This window comes from Hevea brasiliensis, chromosome 2, assembly GCF_030052815.1.
Source record: "Hevea brasiliensis isolate MT/VB/25A 57/8 chromosome 2, ASM3005281v1, whole genome shotgun sequence".
Classification (NCBI taxonomy): Eukaryota; Viridiplantae; Streptophyta; class Magnoliopsida; order Malpighiales; family Euphorbiaceae; genus Hevea; species Hevea brasiliensis.
Window position 1 is genome coordinate 105,157,512 of NC_079494.1, and position 21,763 is coordinate 105,179,274.

General features: G+C 33.2%; 1 protein-coding gene across 1 annotated transcript; it reads left to right on the plus strand.

Moving 5' to 3' along the window:
• Positions 1 to 14,093: 14,093 nt before the first annotated feature.
• On the plus strand, positions 14,094 to 15,070 carry LOC131177964 (uncharacterized mitochondrial protein AtMg00810-like). Its single transcript, XM_058143144.1, has 2 exons — positions 14,094 to 14,181; positions 14,595 to 15,070. The coding sequence occupies exons 1-2, from the start codon at positions 14,094 to 14,096 to the stop codon at positions 15,068 to 15,070; spliced, it is 564 nt and encodes a 187-aa protein (XP_057999127.1).
• Positions 15,071 to 21,763: the final 6,693 nt, after the last annotated feature.

Below are 21,763 nucleotides of genomic sequence, written 5' to 3' on the forward strand. Positions count from 1 at the left end.
TTGTAGACTCTGTTTCAATTTCTGCTCCTCTGTTTTCTGTTTTCCACGTTTTGTCTGTCGCTCCAGATTTCGCGGGCATTTTCGCTTTATGACGGAGCACCTCCGCCTACTCGTCTCTGTCTTCCTCCCACGTGTTCTCATTTTTCAGTTTTTAATTTTTTTTAACACAAATAAATTTCTTCGTTAAAATAAAATAAAATAACATAAATAAATTCACCCCTAATAAATAAATTCAATTATTTTTTAATAAAAAAATTGTTTCCGGCTCTTGCCATGTTTCTAAAAATGCATTATAAAAATGAAAAGCGTTTTTCTTTTATTTTTATTTTTTTATTTAAATTGAATATAATATAATTTATTAATGTATCTATGATATGAGTATTATTATTAATATATTTAAAAAAATAAAATAATATAAAATAATTTAATAATTTTTTCTTATTTTGCTAGATAGATGAAGTATTAAAATAAATATAAATATTATTAAAATATTTTTATTATGATTTTAAATATATAAATGGTTTAAAGATATTTATTTAAATAAATTATTAATTTATAAATAATTTTACACATTTTATTTTTTTAATTAATTGTTAAATATATTTTATAAATCTTCTAGCAGGATTTTTTTTTTTTTTTTTAAGTGGTTCTCTTTGCATAAACCTAATTTTTAGGAATCTTATAATTGGCAGCCAAACAAACAGTATAAATGGATAATCATAGCAGGGACGATATATATGGTAATCACTTAATAATATACGCTTAACAAATTTTGCGTTAAGAAAGTAATCAAGTAGAGCAAACGTCTTCATCATGTCAGAGTGGCAAAGTGGGATTTGTCTGAGCGTTCGTGCGCAGCGCATATGCTAGTATATGAAAATGACTTGTTTAAAAAAACAATACCAGCTGCACTGCTAATTAATTAATTAACCTTCAGCTTTAGAAGGACCATATATTAGCGGCTCAAGCAAGCCCACCACATAAATATGGCTATATAGACAATTGGACAAAAGGAAAGCATTAAAATTTCCATTTGCTGCCAAAGCGTTCCCCACCAGGTGTTTAGGGGCATGCATGCAAGAATGCTATGTCTCATTTTCTATGAGTAGGTCAATGATTGCTCTCTATCCTCTCTTCAGAAAGCTATATTTATGTGTACAAAATTAATAATCAAACCCATAAGAAGAAAGATTATTTATTCTTTGTCAACTTACATGAAAGGTTGTAAAGTTGGTGGGCAGATGTAGGAATTCGATCCCCATACGAATTAATTAAACCCATATTTTAAATAACAATGATTAGAAGGTTTTTGCCTGCGATTAAGCATCCAATAATCATTATTATTTATTGGTGGTTCTAAAGAAGGATTAATCGGAGGGAGACGCCGAGTGGAAGTAGTTGGGGCGTAAAGGCACTTTCATTTAGGCTTTAGTTAGGTCGAACTTAACACATCTTCCTAATCGGATAAATTGCATTCATAGTCCTTGAATTTAGGAGATTATTTTATTTTTATCTTTAAATTTTGAAAATCACTCAACTTTAATTTCATTTTAGAAAATAATCCTCTAATATAATAGCAGATTTTTAAATAAAATAAAATAAAATTATCCTTTTACTCTTCTCTCAAAAGTATAATTATCATATTCTTTTTTTTTCTCTCATTTTTATAATCAAATTAATTAATAATTATTATTTAATAAAATTATTTTATTTTATTTATTAATATAATTATTATTTTTATATATTATTTATTAATTCTTATTATTTTTATTAGATATTATTATTATTAAATAATAATTGCTGCATTAAACAACAATGGTACAAAAATCTGATTAGAATACAGTTTCAAGTTTTTATTTGATTATAAATTTTTTTTTAATGGGGAAAAGCATTGCATTAAAAAAAAAAGTTAAATAAAAGTTGAAGGAAAATTAGCTAAATAAGCATTAAAAACTGATTGTGGAAAAGAAAACACAAGAGAAACTGGAGACTTTAACTCGTGGGGGAAGACAGTCATTTCATTTGCACTTCTTGTAACACTCTCACTGTAGCCATTCTATATATTCTACTATTCTGATGATCGGTATTGGTCCAGACAGCCATAATATTTAGAACTATATGTAAACTAGAGTAAGAAGTCATAAATAACTCAAATAATGGTAAGAAAAATTAAGGAAAAATTTTAGAAGTAAAATACAACCAAGTTAAATGAGCCAGTGCCCTAGCGATGGGTAACCCAGCAGGAAGTTGCTGTCTTCACAGCTAGAAGACCTAAACTCGATGGAAAATTCGTGAAATTTTTTTTGAGATTTCAGAGAAGAGTCATTAAGGTTTTGATGGCATTAGAATTTCAAGAAAATGCTTAGAAAAATTTTTAGATCGGTATAGACAATTTTGGCTTAATAAGCCAAACGGATGGTATTTTGGTCATTTCGTCTTCAGAGATGATTTTTAACCAACTTGTCCAATTAAGTAAATAATTATTATGATATAAAATATGAATAAAAATTAATGAAAATTACAAAAAAATGGGTAGAAAAGAAAAGAAATGAAAATAAAATAAAACTCACATTTATGACATCAACATGATGTCATAAATGAATGAAATTAAACCCTAACCAATGGGAATTAACCAAGCCAATTAAAAGGGATAAGTATCACAAAATTAGACTAAAAAAAATTAAAAAACATTATGCTCATCTCCTTTAATTTTCAGCAGCTCTCTCTCTCACTACTCTTAACCTCCATTAAAGCTTCATTGTAAGCTTGATTTCCCCTTTCATCCCACCATAGAACCTCATCCTCCCTTTACTAAAAATTTCCCTTACCACTAAAGCAAGACTTGGGCAGCAATTAAAAGAAGAAAAAGTGAGGTTTAGCAAGCTTAGAAGTGACTCCATTCAAGGTTAGTGTCAATGAATCCTTTAAACTTTGTGTATGCATCATTGGAAGTATGAATTGATCCATTGATTGTATATGTTTGAAGAATTGAAATTGTTGGAGTTAGGGTTTGGGGCACAAATTTGAGATTTGCTCATGTATTGGTGAAAGGAAGTTCTGATGGTTAATTAGTAACCATTTAGCTATGTGTGATTAGGAAGCGAAGTGATTTGTGCCATGGGAATTGAAGTTAGATATGTTGCCTAGTATGACCTGCAGGACTGGGTGAGTCCAGCAGATTTGGGTAGCTATAACTGAAGTTGTGTAGGTTCAATTAGTACAAGTCTAATTAGACATGAAATTACATACATAATGGCACAACTTTGATGAATGAACCCTACCCAGAAAACCACAATAGACTGACCTAAAAATTGACCAAATCTGGGTACCATTCATTCTGCCTGGGCAAAATGACCAAATGAACAGTGTTCATTCATTTGGTCATAACTCAATATAGAAAGGTCCAATTGACATGAAATTTATATCAATGAAAAGCTTAGACAATCTACAACAACTTTCATGTAGAACACAAACTCTAATTCTGGACTTAACCAAATGAAATTGATAGCCAAAATTGAAATACCAAATTTGGCAGAATGGGATTCTGCCCAGAAATTCTGGGCAGATATTAATCCGACCAGCCTTATTCAAATTGACATATCTTGAGCTAGAAAACTCCAAATGGAGTGATTCAAAAAGGAAATTAAAGAAGACACATAAAGGAACAATTTTCATGGAGAGAATTTTATCAAATTCCTACTGTACAAATAACCAATGGAATAGTAAACTTAGTACTTGAAATCTGAAAATTTTAAAATAACCAACACTAAGCTTTATAATGGTATTGGCAACCAATGCCAACAATTTTAGAATGTAAAATATGGTATGTTAGGGATATTAGAACTAATATACCTATTGTCTATGAAAAAGTTAACATTTTGGTTAACTAATGGAATAAATAATAATAATTAAATTTCAATTTTAAAGAATTGCACAATTAAAAATGTTAAATGCCCTAGTGTGATTGGTTTGGATAGGTTGACATGCCAATAGGGTTCTGTTAACAGTATTGCATATGGCATCATGCCATTTTGTGATTCATGGCTTGAATGGCCATTCTGACCTTATTGTGATACTTGGCCTTGTGTCTAATATCTATTACAGCTTATTAGCTATTCTGTTGCACACCGGAAGACACATTGTGACCGATGGTGTGATGACCCAAGATACTTGATATCTAGTGCTAGTTTACCCGTTTATCCAGTCCAGTCAACTGGTATAGGTTACTTGGGCAACCAAAAATAAATATTAATAAATGTTAATCAATTATTGATATAAAAAGTACCAAAATAATAATACTACAAATAATTGCCAGAAACTTATCCGTATGAAAAATTAGCATATATACTGCATATTTATTTATTTTTAGTTCTTTTTATTTTATTATTGGCACCACTAAGCAGTATTGCTTAGCGCGTTGCTTTTGCCACGCGTAGATACTGGAGATACAGAGCGTGATTCTAGTAGACCCCAGTCCGGGTGAGGATCAGATCTGCGAGTGTCCGGTGTCACCTCACAGCTACAGTGCATTGGTAGGACACTAGGCTATATTTTTGTATTTTATAATTTTTGCAAACTTTGTAATTAAACTTTTAGTTTATCATGTATACTTGAAACTTCTGTATTGTAATTTTGTATTAATGTAATTATCTATAAATTTGAGTATTTATTTATGATTTGAGTATAAATATGATGTGAATTGAATGATTCGAAAGTCTGAGAAATTGATGAAAATTTGTTGAGAATTGATGACCTAGTTGAAGTGGTGGATTAGAACAATTATTGGAAGTGTTTTCTACAGGTTTTGAAGAAATGTTTTCTCCATTTTTAGCCGGCACTCTGCCGGATTTTCTGTAAAATTTTTGGAACCTCAAATAAATTTAAAATTTCAATAAATAATATAAATGATATCAATTTCATAAATTTCACATAGTGATCCTAAATAAATAAATTAAGAAGTGAGAAATATATAAATGAGATAAGATATGGTGTTCCGGTATACTGTGTGGTATATTTTGCTCGACTACACTGTAGACGGGTAAGGGGTGTCACATTTAGTGGTATCAGAGCACTGTTTAGGCGTTTCTGGATTTAGATAGAGTCCATACCATGCATTGCATTTGTAAGAGTTAAAGTGACACTAATGCAGATCTGTTTCTTTTTCTTCTTTTGATTAGGATATGGACCCTACGTCACAGAGGGCAGTTGAGGAAGAAGTGGAGAGTCATGCTCCACCTGCAGCTGAGACTGGGGGCTAGGGAGAACCTTCTCCACCAGCACCAGTAGTGCCTGCACAGCCTCTGTCGGCTATATTTCAGCTCATGGCAGATTTCTTTAAACAAATGGCTGGGGTTATGCCACTGCTACCACCACCTCCACAGCAGAAATCTCACCTGGAAAAACTTAGAAAGTATGGAGCTGTGGACTTCTTGGGTAAGAGAGAAGATGACTCAGTGGCAGCTGAAAATTGGTTAGACAAAACCATCTGGGTATTGAAGCAACTGCATTGCACCCCAGAGCAAAACTTAGAGGGTACTATGTCCCTACTGCAAGACGATGCCTATCAGTGGTGGGACTATATCTAGTGAAGTCCGGCTAGAGCTGGTAACTTGGAATTTCTTCCTCGCTGAGTTCAGGAAAAAGTATGTGGGAAGTGTATATCTGAAAGACAGAAGAAGGGCGTTTATCAACTTGAGGCAGAGACAGCTGACTGTAGCAGAATATGAACAGGAATTTATAAGACTAAGTAGGTATGGGAGAGAGATAGTCCCCACAGAAGTAGAGAGGTGCAGAAGGTTTGAAGAGGAGCTAAATGACAATATCAAAATAATGATCACTGCCTTGGGGATTATAGACTTCACCAAATTAGTGGAAGCTGCTTTAAAGGTTGAGAAAGTCAGAATAAATGAGTAGAACAGAAGGGAGAGATAGCAGAAGAGGGGTCCAGATCAGTCCAGTTCATCCTCTGCACTTGGGAAGAAATTTAAAGGTTCACCTGCTTAGAGTTCGAGTCAGCCTCAAGGTCAGGGTCAGTCCCAGGGGCCCAGACCATAGTTCACACATAGGAGAGGCCAGTCCACACTATCAGTGGGCAGCTCTCCAGGGACGGTGTTCAGGGGATCAGCCCCAGCATCTTCTGCCTGTCCACATTGCTTGAAGTGGCATAAGGGGGAGTGTTGGAGAGTGACGGGTGCTTGCCTAAGGTGTGGGTCTATAAAGCATCAGCTAAGAAACTGTCCATGCAGAATCAAGCATGCTCAAGCGCATGTGCCCGCTCGCACCTCAAAGGGGTAGAAGGTCTGATAAATCTGAGGCAACTAGTCCATCACAGAGACCTACATCTGAGACAGCCAAGAGGCCAAGGGTCAGAGTACCTGCCAAGGTGTTGACCCCATAAGCTCAAAGGAGCATAGATTTTGATGATACCAAAACTCAACTAGAATCAAACTAACATTGTTTTAAGTATTGTGCTTCTCAAATAACAAAGAAAAAGACTCAAGGAATTCATAATGAATTCGTGCTTTTAAAGAAAGGATGGCATTTTAAGATAACACAAGACGAATCAAAGAAGATAAAGGAAGAAAATGTTACATTTTAAAGCTTCATTAAAGATTAAATTTGAAGGCACATGTAGTATAGAAGTTATTTTTAACTTTTATGATTACTTGTGAAAAGAATTGAGGAGTAGAAGCCAATGATACTTATTTTTAATCCCTCAATTATTTTCTTTTAAATATCATCAATGGCTAAAAACATTTGATTATGATTTGGTGTAAAGTTTTAAAGTTTTCAAAGTTATGCAGAAAAGTTTTCCTGGTATGCTAACTGGTTTGCTACTTTTTGTAGTATGCTAACTGGTTTGCTACTTTTTCTGGTATGCCAACTGTCTCAACTTTGCACAACATCATTGAAAAAGACAAAATAATGAATATTTTCTTGAAATTTGAAATTTTAACGTTCAAATGAGTTCTCAAACGGTTAGAAATGATCCAAAGCTATAAATACACTTACTCTTGGCCATTTTGCACTTAATGAAAGTCTCTCTACTGTTCCTAACCTCTTAAGATCATTAAAGCTTTCATTCAAAGTGCACAAATCATTTTTATTGCTCATCATTAGCTTACTTACTCATCTTTTCTTTATAGATTCTGTTGTATTGAGTGAGATTGAGTGTTAAACACTTTCTTATCATTTATGAGAGGTCATTCAAGCACCTATTGAAGCTTGATTGTGAAAAGTGTTTGGGATAACACTTGGTAGAAGTGTGAAACTGCTTGTAAAAGCTTTGGTGAGAAGATTTGTAAAGGGCTTTTATCTCTTGCCTTTAAAAGAGAAGATTAGTGGAGTGAAGACTCAAAGTAGGATCTTTGAGAGAGTGGACATAGGCTAGTTTAGCCGAACCACTATAAAAATTCAGTGTTCAATTTTCTTAACCCTTACTCTTTACATTTATGCATTTTAACTTTTTGATTGAAGTGATTTTGCTGAGATAAAAAAATTAATACTATTTATTGTTAACTCTACTGCAAACTGAAATAATTGGTTTACTGTTGAATCTGCTGATATCTGATAAAATTTGCTTACTACTATTTCTGCTGTCAACTAATATATTTAGTATACTGCTCTGTTTGTTGTGTTGTGATTTTATTCAGATTACTAAAATTCTTATTGAATGTCAATATATCCTGTTAGATCAGTAAACTGAATGCTTATGAGCCAACCTTGTATCAACTTATCAAATGAGCAGTATTGCACATATTTCACAATAGAAAATTAGGTTGAACCAAGCTATAATTTTTCAAAGGTTTTGAGCAAGAACCAAAAAATTATTTTTAAAGTTCAATTCACCCCCCTCTTGGACATATTTTGGGATATCACAGGGCTTATACCATGAGAGCTCAGAAGGAGCAAGATGCCCCAGATGTTATCAGGGGTACATTTTCCCTCTACAACATCTTTGTACATGCATTAGTGGATCCAGGATCTACCCATTCATATATCTGCATCAAGCTACCTATAGAAAGGGGGATACTTATAAAGAAAAGTGACCAAGATATTCTAGTCACTAATCTATTAGGCCACAGTGTGGGAGTGAATAAGGTGTACAAAGGTTACCCGTTAAGGATTCAGGGGTATGAATTCTCGGCAGACTTGATTGAATTACCTTTTTACGAGTTTGGCGTGATTTTGGGAATGGACTAGTTGTCATGTCATTAGGCAATGGTTGACTGTAAATTGAAGAGGATTTCTTTGAGAACTCCTGAGGGAAATGAGATCACAATTGTGGGGGAAAGAACAGATTTCTTGTCCAATGTCATCTCAGCTACTACTACAAGAAAACTGATGAGAAAGGGCTGTGAAACCTACCTAGAACATGTAGTTGATACTAGACAAGCTAAGCCAGATCTGTGTGATATACCCACGGTAAGAGACTTTCCAGATGTGTTCCCTGAAGAATTGTCTGGTTTGCCACCAGAAAAGAAAGTTGAATTTGCTATTGAGGTACTGTCGGGTATAGCACCAATTTCTATTGCTCCCTATAGGATGGCACCTACAGAATTGAAGGAGCTGAAAATTCAGTTACAGGAGTTACTGGACAAGGGGCTTATACGCCCCAGTGTGTCACCATGGGGAGCTCCAGTGCTGTTTGTGAAGAAGAAAGGTGGGACTTTGAGGCTATGCATTGATTACTGGCAGTTGAATAAAGTGACTGTGAAGAATAAGTACTCGTTGCCTAGAATTGATGATCTGTTTGATCAATTGAAGGGAGTTGGTGTATTTTCAAAAATTGATCTCAGATCAGGATATCATCAACTAAGGGTAAAGGATGCAGATATGCCAAAGACTGCATTTAGGACCTGGTATGGGCATTATGAGTTTCTAATGATGCCCCTTGGCCTAACAAATGCACCAACAACATTCATGGACCTTATGAACCGTATCTTCCATCCATATCTAGATCAGTTTGTAGTGGTCTTTATTAATGATATTTTGGTGTATTCCAAGAGCAGGGAAGAACATAATGAACATTTGAGGATTGTTTTGTAAATCCTGAGAGAAAAGAAGCTGTATGCTAAGTTGTCCAAGTGTTACTTCTAGTTGAGTGAGATTGCATTCCTTGAACACATAGTGTCAACTGATGGGATTAGAGTGGATCCCAAGAATATAGAAGCAGTAATGGAGTGGAAGCCTCCCAGAAATACAACTGAGGTCATAAGCTTCTTGGGGCTAACCGATTACTACAGAAGATTTGTGAAGGGATTTTCTCTAATAGCTGCTCTAATGACCAAGTTGTTACACAAGAATGCTAGATTTGACTGGAACGATAAGTGTCAGGCCAGTTTTGAGAAATTGAAGGCTATGTTGACAGAGGCACCAGTGTTAACACAGCTAATGTCAAGAAAGGACTTTATGGTCTATAGTGATGGTAGCTAAGGCCACATGAATAGAACTACCCTACCCATGATCTAGAACTTGCAGCAATTATCTTCGCACTGAAGAAATGGAGGCACTACTTGTATGGGGAAAAGTACTATATTTACACAGACCACAAAAGTCTGAAATACTTGCCAACCCAGAAGGAACTCAACCTTAGACAGAGGCGATGGATTGAATTCCTAAAAGACTATGACTGTGTGATTGATTATCATCCTGGGAAGGCAAATATAATTGTTGATGCTTTGAGTAGAAAGTCCATCACAGCTTTGAGATCACTAAATGCCCGTTTGTCCTTGGCTCGAGATGGAGCTATTTTGGCTGAGTTGCAAGTGAAGCCAAACCTGCTACAGCAAATACAAAATGGGCAGAAGGCAGATCAGAAGTTAATGGCTATTATGGGTAAAATCTCAAAAGGGAAGGAAACTGACTATAAGGTGAAAGCAGATGGGCATTTGTATTACAAAAGAAGAGTGTGTGTATCAGATGATGGAAAATTAAAGACCAGTATTCTGAAAGAGGCACACATTAGTGCTTATGTTATGCATCCGGGAAGCACAAAAATGTATCATGATCTGAAACCTTACTATTGGTGGGCTAGTATGAAGAAGGATATAGCTGACTATGTTACCAGGTGCTTGACATGTCAGCAAGTTAAAACAAAACATCAAGTTCCATCGGATTGCTACAGCCTATAAGCATACCTGAATAGAAATGGGACCGGGTCACTATGAAATTTGTAAGTGGTCTACCTCTCACCCAGAAGAAGCATGATGCAGTATGGGTGATAGTGGATAGATTGACAAAGTCAGCACACTTTCTGCCAGTTAGGACTGATTACTCACTGGAGAAGCTGGCAGAATTGTATATCAGTGAGATAGTTAGACTGCATGGAATTCCATCATATCTGATCGAGACTCAAGGTTTACATCTAGATTTTAGAAGAAGTTGCAAGAATCCTTGAGCACACAACTCCACTTTAGCACAGCTTTTCATCCTCAGACGGATGGGCAATCAAAAAGAGTAATCCAGGTAAACGTTGAAACCAATTGAATTCGTACAAATATTGAACTAAAATGATAATAATAACATGAAATATATGGTAAGTCCTTGAGGATATGCTGAGGAGTTATATCATCGAGTTTGAGTGAAGTTGGGATAGATACCTCCCACTGGAAGAATTCGCATACAACAATAGCTATCAAGCTAACATCCAAATGGCTCCGTATGAGGCACTGTATGGGAGGAAGTGCAGAACCCTAGTGTGTTGGATTGAATTGGGTGAAGACAAGCTGGTTGGGCCAAACCTAGTGAAATAGACTGAGGAGAAGGTTAAACTGATAAAAGCTAATTTGAAAGTTACCTCAGACAGACAGAAATCTTATGCCGACTTGAAGAGAAAAGAGATAGAATATGCAGTTGACGACAAAGTGTTCCTCAAAGTATCACCGTGGAAGAAGGTACTAAGGTTTGGAAGAAAGGGTAAGTTAAGCCCTAGGTTCATTGACCCATATGAAGTCATTGAACGTGTGGGACCAGTGGCCTACAGGCTAGCTTTACCGCCAGAGCTTAATAAGATCCACAATGTGTTTCACGTATCTATGCTGAAAAGGTACAGATAAGATCCTTCACATGTCATCTCTATGGAAGAAATTGAAATTCAACCGTACTTGACATATGAAGAAGAACCCATATAGATTCTGGCTTGGGAAGTGAAAGAATTGAGGAACAAATAAATTCTACTGGTGAAATTGCTTTAGAGGCACCACAACATCGAGGAGACAACCTGGGAAAGTGAAGAGACAATGAGGCAACAGTTCCCTCAACTGTTTGCATCAGGTAAATTTTGAGGATAAAATTTAAATAAGAGGGGAAGAGTTGTAACACCCTCACTGTAGCCATTCTATACATTCTACTGCTCTAATGACTGGTGTCGGTCCGGATAGCCAGAATGTCTGGAACTATATCTGGACTAGAGTGAGGAGTCATAAATAACTCAAATAATGGTAAGAAAAATTAAGGAAAAATTTTAGAAGTAAAATACAACCAAGTTAAATGAGCTGGTGCCCTGGCGATGGGTAACCCAGCGAGAAGTTGCTGTCTTCACAGCTAGAAACCCTAAACCAGGGAGAAAATTCATGAAAAAATTTTTGGACTCCAAAGAAGAGTCATTGAGGTTTTTATAGCATTAGAATGCTAAGAAAATGTTTAGAAAAATGTTTAGATCGGTATAGATGATTTTGGCTCAATAAGCCAAACAGAGGGCATTTTGGTCATTTCGTCTTCAGAGATGATTTTTAACCGACTTGCCCAATTAAGTAAATAATTATTATGACATAAAATATGAATAAAAATTAATGAAAATTACAAAAAAAAATCGGTAGAAAAGAAAAGAAATGGAAATAAAATAAAACTCACATTTATGACATCAACATGATGTCATAAATGAATGAAATTAAACCCTAGCCAATGGGAAGTAACCAAGCCAATTAAAAGGGATAAGTATCACAAAATTAGACTAAAAAAATTAAAAAACATTCTGTTCATCTCCTTCAATTTTCGGCAGCTCTCTCTCTCACTTCTCTCAACCTCCATTAAAGCTTCATTGTAAGCTTGATTTCCCCATTCATCCCACCATAGAACCTCATTCTCCCTTTACAAAAAATTTCTCTTACCACTAGAGCAAGACTTGGGCAGCAATTAAAAGAAGAAAAAGTGAGGTTTAGCAAGCTTAGAAGTGACTTCATTCAAGGTTAGTGTTAATTAATCCTTTAAACTTTGTGTATGCATCATTGAAAGTATGAATTGATCCATTGATTATATATGTTTGAAGAATTGAAATGGTTAGAGTTAGGGTTTGGGGCACAAATTTGAGATTTGCTCATGTATTAGTGAAAGGAAGTTATAATGGTCAATTAGTGATCATTTAGCTATGTGGGATTAGGAAGTGAAGTGATTTGTGCCATGGGAATTGAAGTTAGGTATGCTGCCTAGTGTGACCTGCAGGACTGGGTGTGAGTCCAGCAAATTTGGGTAGCTATAACTAGAGTTGTGTAGGTTAAATTGGTACAAGGCTAATTGGATATAAAATTAGATACATAATGGCATAACTTTGATGAAGGAACCCTGCCCAGAAAACCATAATAGACTGACCTAAAAATTGACCAAATCTGGGTACCATTCATTCTGCTTGGGCAAAATGACCAAATGAACAGTGTTTATTCATTTGGTCATAACTCAGTATAGAAAGGTCCAATTGACCTGAAATTTATATCAATGAAAAGCTTAGACAATCTGCAACAACTTTCACATAGAACACAAATTCTAATTCTAAACTTAACCAAATGAAATTGATAGCCAAAGTTGAAATACCAAATCTGGCAGAATGGCATTCTGCCCAGAAATTCTGGGCAGATACCAATCCGGCCAGCCTTGTTCAAATTGACATATCTTGATCTAGAAAACTCCAAATGGAGTGATTCAAAAAGAGAATTAAAGAAGACACGTAAAAGAACAACTTTCATGGAGAGAATTTTATCAAATTCCTACTGTACAAATGACTAATGGAATAGTAAACTTAGTGCTTGAAATCTAAAAATTTTAAAATAACCAACACTAAGCTTTGTAATGGTATTAGCAACCAATGCCAACAATTAATATTCCAAGCAAATTTACCCATAGAATTTTGGGGAGAATGTGTACTTGTAGCCAGGTATTTGATTAATAGGACTCCATCTATGTTATTAAATGGTAAAACCCCATATAAGATGCTCTTGGGGAAAGTACCTTCTTACAAACACGTTCGGGTTTTCGGTTATTTGTGCTATGTGCATAATCTGAATCGAGATAAAGATAAATTTGGTAGTAGAATTCGTAGGTGTGTTTCTATTAGGTATCCATTTTAAAAGAAGGGATGGAGATTGTATGATTTGGAAACTAAAGAATACTTTGTATCAAGAGATGTGGTATTCGTTGAAACAAAATTTCCATATACAAATGAGAAAACAAAGGGTGATGAACTCATTAAAAATGGAGTTGAGGAGTTGGGTGATGAAGTTGATGGTTTAGAGAACAACTTGGGAAAGGAGCACGATGAAAGTGTGAGTAGAGAAAGTGAGGTGAATCCTGAAACGGAAGAATTGATCCATGAAAATAGTGAGGGAGTGGATAGAGGTGAAGTTGTTGAAGAACAACTAGGTAGGGGATAAAGGGCCAAGCAACCTAGTGTTCGTTTGAAGGATTATGTGACAAACGCCATTAAAATAAGCCCCTCGATATGCTCACCTTCCCAATCTAATTCCTCAGGTACGCCTTACTCTATAGCACATTATGTGGGTTATGATAAATTCTCTGCATAACACCGATGTTTTTTGGCAGCCATTACTACAGGACATGAACCAAGCTCTTATGCAGAAGCAGTTAAGGATGAACGGTGGAGAGCAGCTATGAGAAAAGAAATACAGGCTTTGGAGGATAATGGTACATGGACAGTTGAAAATCTGCCATTTGGGAAGAAAGCAATAGGAAGCAAGTGGGTATACAAAATTAAATACAATTCTGATGGAAGTGTTGAACGATACAAGGCGCGATTAGTGAGATTGGGAAATAATCAAGTTGAAGGCATAGAATATCAGGAGACTTTTGCTCCTACAGCAAAAATGATTACTGTGCGCACCTTTCTTGTCGTTGCAACTGCAAAGAATTGGGAACTCCATCAGGTGGATGTCCAAAATGCTTTCTTACACGGTGATTTGGAGGAAGAGGTTTACATGAAGATGCCGCTTGGATTTGCTTATCAATGACCAGGGAAGGTTTGTAAACTCCGGAAATCTCTATACGGTTTGCGACAAGCACCTAGATGTTGGTTTGCGAAAATGGCTGCATCTCTGAAAGCTTTTGAATTTCAGCAATCATATTTAGATTACTTTTTTTCACTTTTCGAGCTAGGACTGTTCAATTGAATGTGCTTATTTATGTGGATGACCTTATTATCTCCAGGAATGATGTTTCCGCTGTACAAAAATTCAAGAACTATTTGAGTCATTGCTTTCATATGAAAGACTTGGGGAAGCTAAAATTTTTCTTAGGGATTGAAGTAGCCAGAAACTCGAATGGTATTTTCTTGTGTCAACTTAAGTATGCGTTGGATGTAATTTCAGAAGTTGGATTACTGGGTTACAAGCCAGCTAAAACTCCTCTTGAACAAAATCACAAGCTGGCTCTTACCGAGAGTGATGATGTGGATGACCCTGCTCAGTATAGGCGTCTGATGGGACGGCTTATTTATCTAACAATAACTCAACCCGAGTTATCTTATTGTGTGCATGTTCTTGCTCAGTTCATGCAACAACCGAAGAAAGCTCATTGGGAGGCAGCTGTTAGAGTTGTGCATTATTTGAAAGGAAATCCAGGTCAGGGTATACTACTGCATGCCAATTGTGATCTCAAATTGTCTGCTTACTGTGATTCTGATTGGGCTAGCTATCCTTTGACGAGACGGTCTTTGACCGGTTATTTTGTTCTTTTGGGTGAATCCCCTATCTCGTGGAAGACTAAAAAGCAACAGACAGTGTCTCGCTCATCCGCTGAAGCTGAATATCGATTTTTGAGTACTACAACTTGTGAACTTAAATGATTGAAAGGATTATTGAATTCTCTTGGTGTGGCGCATACTGAACCTATGAATTTGTATTGTGATAGTCAGTCAGCTCTGCATAGAGCTGCTAATCATGTCTATCATGAATGTACCAAGCATATTGAAGTAAACTATCATTTTATCCGTGATGAGATATTGAATGGTAACATTCGAACAGATTATGTACGTAGTTCAATGCAACCTGCGGATATCTTCACAGAGGCGTTGGGAAAGGATCAGTTTGACTTTCTTCTTCGCAAGTTGGGCATTCGAGATCTCCATGCTCCAACTTGAGGGAAGGTATTGGAAAGACAGCTGTTAGCTATCACTTATTTTGCATTTATTTAGGGTATTTGTTTAGGAATTTTTGTGTGCATAGCTATTATTACCTTTTGTTGTATGATTCTGATACAATTTCGGTAATTTAACTTGATTAGGAATCTATTTATTAGTTGTAATTTTTTATATATATCTTTAATTTCCGGAACAATAAGGATCAGAATTCTTATTCTAAAATTTCTTAGTTCTTTTACAAAAGGATGTCACACTTCTGCTGCATGAGCAAGAAGCATGTTGCACTCTAACTTGAAAAAATCTCTACACAGAGCTTCAACATCCTCTAAGATTAAACCAAATCGATAAGGCGAGCTTCAATTCTTAGATTTTATAACGGTACAATTATCTTAATAAAATACAATTTCCCATTTCTATTTGATAAAAAGAAAAAATGATAGTCACCTTTCTCCTTCTCCACACCCATCTCACCCTCTTTCATTAATTCTCTCTCCACAAGCATTGCGAAACAATCCCAGTTCCAAAAGGCTGCCTGAATTTCTTGCCGATATTCATCGACACCAAGCTCAACCATCTTCCACACACTCGAAAGACTAGTGTATTTTTTCAAACATGGAAAATTCTTTAAAATGAAATCAGATAAAAATCAAAGAATCCGATTATGCCAACAATCAAAATCAAACAAAGCCAGCGATAGGTGCTTGAGAATTTACAGATCACAAAACTCCAATCTTCAGTTTCAATGGGCCAAGACAATAATAAAATCAGATAAAACTCCAACAATTCAAATCTTCAATAAATTCAAGTACCAGTATTACAATTTAGCCTTTCGTCTCACCAACCCATTTGAAGATGAAACTCATTGTCCCAAGTAAACTACTTCCTTGGTGAAGTCACCGGCAACCAAACAACAACAGAGTGTTTTAAAGAAAGAAGCAAAATAATGTTCTTGTTAGGTAGGTGCAAAGCAGTTTAGAGGAATGGGAATTTCTGCAAATATTAATTTAATTTAATAATGGATTTGCAATAATTTTGACTAAATCAAAAGAATTGTTCTTCCCATATTATGATATGGTTTTAATAAGAGCTGGTTGATCTGAAAACCATTGCGATTAGTCTTCTTAGGATAATTATATAAGCACAAATACGACATGGTTTTAATTAATCAATCACCTGCTCAATTATTGTGTTTTGGTACTAACCTACAAAACGACACTTCCACTCCCACTCATAGAATTGGTTTCCCCTCGTGTCCATATCCACAACAGAGAATTTTTTTTTTTTTTTTTTAAATATATCCAATAAAATTTCCACTCTTTAATCCAAACTTCATTAATCAGTTTGGACAACAATGAATAAAATGATTTATAATGGTTTATTTGATTTAATATTTTTCTAAAGATGAGGTATTAAAATAAATTTTATTTTATTTTATTATAAATAAAATATAAAATTCGATAACAATAAAACACATTTATTTATTAATGTATGAATTTTAATTCACTTAAAAATAAATTTAAGAACATGGCAAGTTTCTTTCACTCCATTGATGGGCCGTTCATGGTGGTCCAAGAAGAGATGATAAGTTCAAGACCTTAGCCCATAGTTTCTTCAAAAAAATAGAGTTTGGTTTAGGGTACAATGGGTTGGACCTGGGCCACTTGCCCTACTTATAACTATCACAACACTCATCTCTCCGTTTAATAAGCCCGTGTGCTTTTTAGTTAAGGTCAAATAAGTCATCATTTAATAAAATAATTTTTTTAATTCTTAAAGAATATAATATTATAATTAGGTGATATTCAAATAAATTTTATACATATTTCAATTTATTTATTTTTTTTAAATAATAAATATAAAGATGCATTCATTACATTGGAGGAAATTATCCTCCACTAGTTAGCGCAGTGAATTGGTTGTAGTATAATATGATGATGTTGTGGGAATAGAAGGGGCCTTTGGGCATAATTAAATGCATCACATGCTTGTCTAAAGTCAAAATAATTAAAGACACCAACCCATGCTCTCCTTTTATGACCCATGGAGTAGTTGTGGAGCCATAGCCATAAACTACTCATCACCATTTTGTACAATTGTCACGTTATTCATTTTTAAAATAATTTTATTAAAATTTAAATTTAAAATTTCACAATTTTGTAAATAATTTTTTTAAAGTTTTTGAACTTTTAATTACTTATCTGCATTGATTTAAGTAAGGCATATGATAAATCTTCATCTTTGAAATAACTCGTAGATTGTACTTTATTTTATTATTGGGCCATTCACGAATATATTTATCTATATGAGTGAAAAAATATATTATTTTATATGAATTTAATATAAATATTTAAATTAAATATAAAATTTAAGTAAATATCTTTTTTTCAAATTAACTTTTTGAGGTGAAGTTAACTTTATTTTCTCAATACAAGATGGGGTTGGACCCTCCATTTGCAGCCAGCACGCAAAGCAAATAAGCCACCATAGATATTCTCCATCTCATTGGAAAAAGACAATCCTTTCTGGATGCCTATCAAGAGGTTTAATTTGTTCATTATCCTTTTGAAGACAAAATCTGTCCAATCAATAAAGAAAAAAAATAACAACATTGGAAATTAATATAAAGTGGGAATCTAATTACTTAGTTTCCACATCCATCTCAATTCTCATACGTAATTTTAATTATTATGTCATTGATCCTCCAAGAATTGTGATTGGACAAAATCTTCATCTTTTAAGACCCAAGTTTTGCTTTCCATTTTTATCTTCAAAATTTTTTTTCTTTCCTCACCAATGAAACTAATTATTCATTCTTTGTTTCTCTTGTTGTTTGGACCTTATGAACTTTTGGCCTCACATATCACAATACCTCCTCCATTTATCAAATCGATTTAATTTGAAATCAACGCTGAATTGAGATGGACTAAAAATTAATCTTTAATCAAATCGAAATTAATTGATTATGCTCATTTCAATTTTCAATTAAAATTAAAATTCTCTTTTTTTAAAAAATATTAAAATTGAAATTGAAATCGAGGGATTCAATTTTAATATTCTAAACTTTAAATTGAAGCCGCCATAGTCTTAATTATAACAATAGGCATAATTTTTTTTTTTTTCCCAAAATTGGTTAGGTTAATAAGTTTATTTTTTATTAGTTACCCTTGCCAGCTAACAGCTTAAGTGCCTATTCTCTATCACGGGTGCTAAAGAATAGCTGGAAAAAGGAAGCAGAAAGAAAGAAAATAAAGGATAGGTTATAGGTCACGGGCCAAATCCTTTTGTTTTGTCACATTAAAGACGACTTGCTTTTGTTTTTATGCATCAATCATTTTTTCATTTTTTTATGAGATTTTAACTTTTGCTTTAATTTTTAATAGAACCTATAGTATGGTATTTTTCAAATATTCAATTATTATATGATAAAAAAATTTGTCTTGAATATAAATTGTACTAAACTCTGTTCGATAATAAATTTTAAAGTAATATTTAATGTTTTGATTTTACTTTTTTAATTTATACTGTTACAATTATTATTTAATAGCTAACCGATTATAAAATAGTTGATAATTAATAAAATAACTGATAGCTATCGCTTTCTTCTACATAGGTACTCTCAGGCTATGAGCCTTTTTACACTCTACTAAGATATATGATAAGAGGACCGTCATAAATAATATCAAAATATAAGCATTTCTAATGCACATTTTCCTCGTAAGAAGCAAGTGCAAAATATAGGTGCCGCTGATTATTCAGGCATTGTATACCTTCTTAGGTTTTTGAGAGAAAAGATAAAATTTAGAGAGTCATAGATATAGACAGAGAGAATTCTTATTATCTGAAGATTGGTTCTTACAAGCAAGAGAAGCCTTCCTTATTTAGTGAGCAAAAGCTACAATCTTATAGACAGGACTCACTTAACAGCTCACTGATAATACAGACACATAAACGACTAAAAATAAGAAATATAAATTTTAATTATTATTAATATTTATTATTAAAATATTATATTTATTATTTATATTATTCGGCATTGTTATATTTATATTAAATGATTGGTTCATATTAAAGGTTAGAAATTTTTTTTATTATAATTAAAAAAATATTATTATTTTTATTTAATTATTATTATTAAATACTTTTATTTTTAATTATAATATAAATAATTAATTATTAATAATTAATAAATAATTGACAATCATCAAAAGAGCTAATGATTAGTAAAACAACAACAGATAGTGGAGAGCAGAAAGTTGCGGTGGATATTACATTTGAAATTAGGAAGTGGTCAAAGGTTCAATTAATACCCTACTCAAGGGCAACAGAAAACTACCCCAAAATAGCTTATTCTAATTTTTTTTTTTAATTGCGTTTTACATTTCAATGCCTTAAATTGGCATCTAAATACAACACAAAGAAAAGTTTTAAGAGTGTTCGTGAGTTAATTATAAGGCAGACCCTGATTCCTTTTAAGTTTTGCCACATAGTCGGCCAAAACATTAACTTTTTTATTAACTAATGAAAAGGACACATTAGAGAATAAAGGTATTAAAGTGGCTATTGTATCTACTGTTACTTTGATCTCCCAGGCAGAGTATATATGATCATTCCTCATAGATGAAAGAAGAATATATGAGTCTGACTCCAAGATGATTGAAGTAGCACCCATATCACGAGCTAGCCTAATTGCTTCAAGCATTGCTTTAGCTTCGCCAACCAACAAAGAAGAGCAGTAAAACTCTTTGACTAGACCATCAATCAAGTTTTCATGGTGATTTCTCACAACAATTGCTGCCACAACTTTCGCATCACCACTTCTCCAAGCTACATCACTATTAAATTTCAAAACACCCACTGGAGGAGGTTTCCATTTCTGCGGGTGGACAGGAGCATAATTTCTAGAACTAACTTTTGAAACTAGTTTATCCACTTCCTGTAGCTCATTCAGTGTTTGGAGAATAATCCTAACGGGAGAAGCTCCTTCAAAAACAGCTTTATTCCTCTCCTTCTATATAGTACATAACATAATGACTATCATCTGGAAAAAATATTGGCAATAGGATTCTCTACTAAAAGTATCTTATAGGGATATCCACCAGTTGCCAAGGGAAGAAAATCCAATAGAATCAGGTTCTCTAGTCAGTGCTCTTGTTTTCTTGTTTTGATCTAACCGTAACATGTAATCTTACACTCCACTTCAAAATATGACTAATTAAAAATATGTTCTTTATTATTTTAGATAATGAGATTTGTGTGTAAATCTATGAATCTTTGTAATTTCTTCATTGGGGTTTTTTTTTTTCTTTACTAAAGACAGAGTTGGCTTTATTATTTTTTGGCACTCAGTGTACCTGTCTTTTTATATGCTCCAAAGTGTTCTTGTAGGGAAGTGATAAGAGAATCAAACAATAGGGTCTTTTGGAATTTTCTATTTTCTAAATAAGAACTAAGAAATAAAAGAATCTTAAAAGTTGACTAAGTTGCAGTTAGGGGTACGCATTTGATTAATGAAATCGAATCGAATGGAATTGAATTCTCAATAAATTGAATTATTAATTGATTTTAAATTTATTAATTAAATTGAATTAAAATTGAAAGAAAATAAAAAATAATCGAAACCAAAAATATTAGGTCGGTTATCAGTTATGGCCGAATTAATTGAAAAAAATAAAATATATATTTTATATTATTTATTATTTAATAAAATATTAATAAAAATATTTATATTATTTTTATTTATAAAAAATAACAAATATGATTTAATATTAATAAGATAAAAATTATAAGTTAAATATTATTATAAAACAATAATAATAATTATTATGACTAATATAATATTAATAATATTATAATTAATATATTAATTAATTAAAATTCAGTTATTTCATTAGTTTGATTATCAAATCAAAGATAATCAAATCGCTAATTGAAAATTGAAAATTTTTATTATTATTAATAGAAAATTAAAATGAATTGAATTTATCCTCATCAAAATAATCGAATTTTATCGATTCGATTCAATTATTTGATTATAACTTAATAATGCACTCTAATTGTAGTGTAGTAAGTGAGCAAAAAACTAATATCACTTCATGGGAAATTATAGGTTGTAGTGGTCAGTATGACCTTTTAATGGTTTATTTAATATTAATATTTATTTATTTTATATTTTTATATAAAAATTTATTTAATCATATTAAATATTAATTTTTATCTAAACTTTAAGAATTTAAATATTAAAATCTTATATCACATAAAAAGAAAAGAAAATAATAGTTATCTATGTTTACATGTATTATAAATTTTGCTCTTTATATTATATATTTATAAAATAAATGATTCTTATTAAATTTTTGATTTAATTAGACAAAAGAATAAATTATTTTAAAAAGTTAGATA

Coding starts and splice junctions, on each gene's coding strand:
- LOC131177964 (XM_058143144.1), top strand. CDS start 14,094: ATGATTACTGTGCGCACCTTTCTTGTCGTTGCAACTGCAAAGAATTGG. Junction 14,182..14,594: donor CCAAAATGCTTTCTTACACG/GTGATTTGGAGG, acceptor ATGTAATTTCAG/AAGTTGGATTACTGGGTTAC.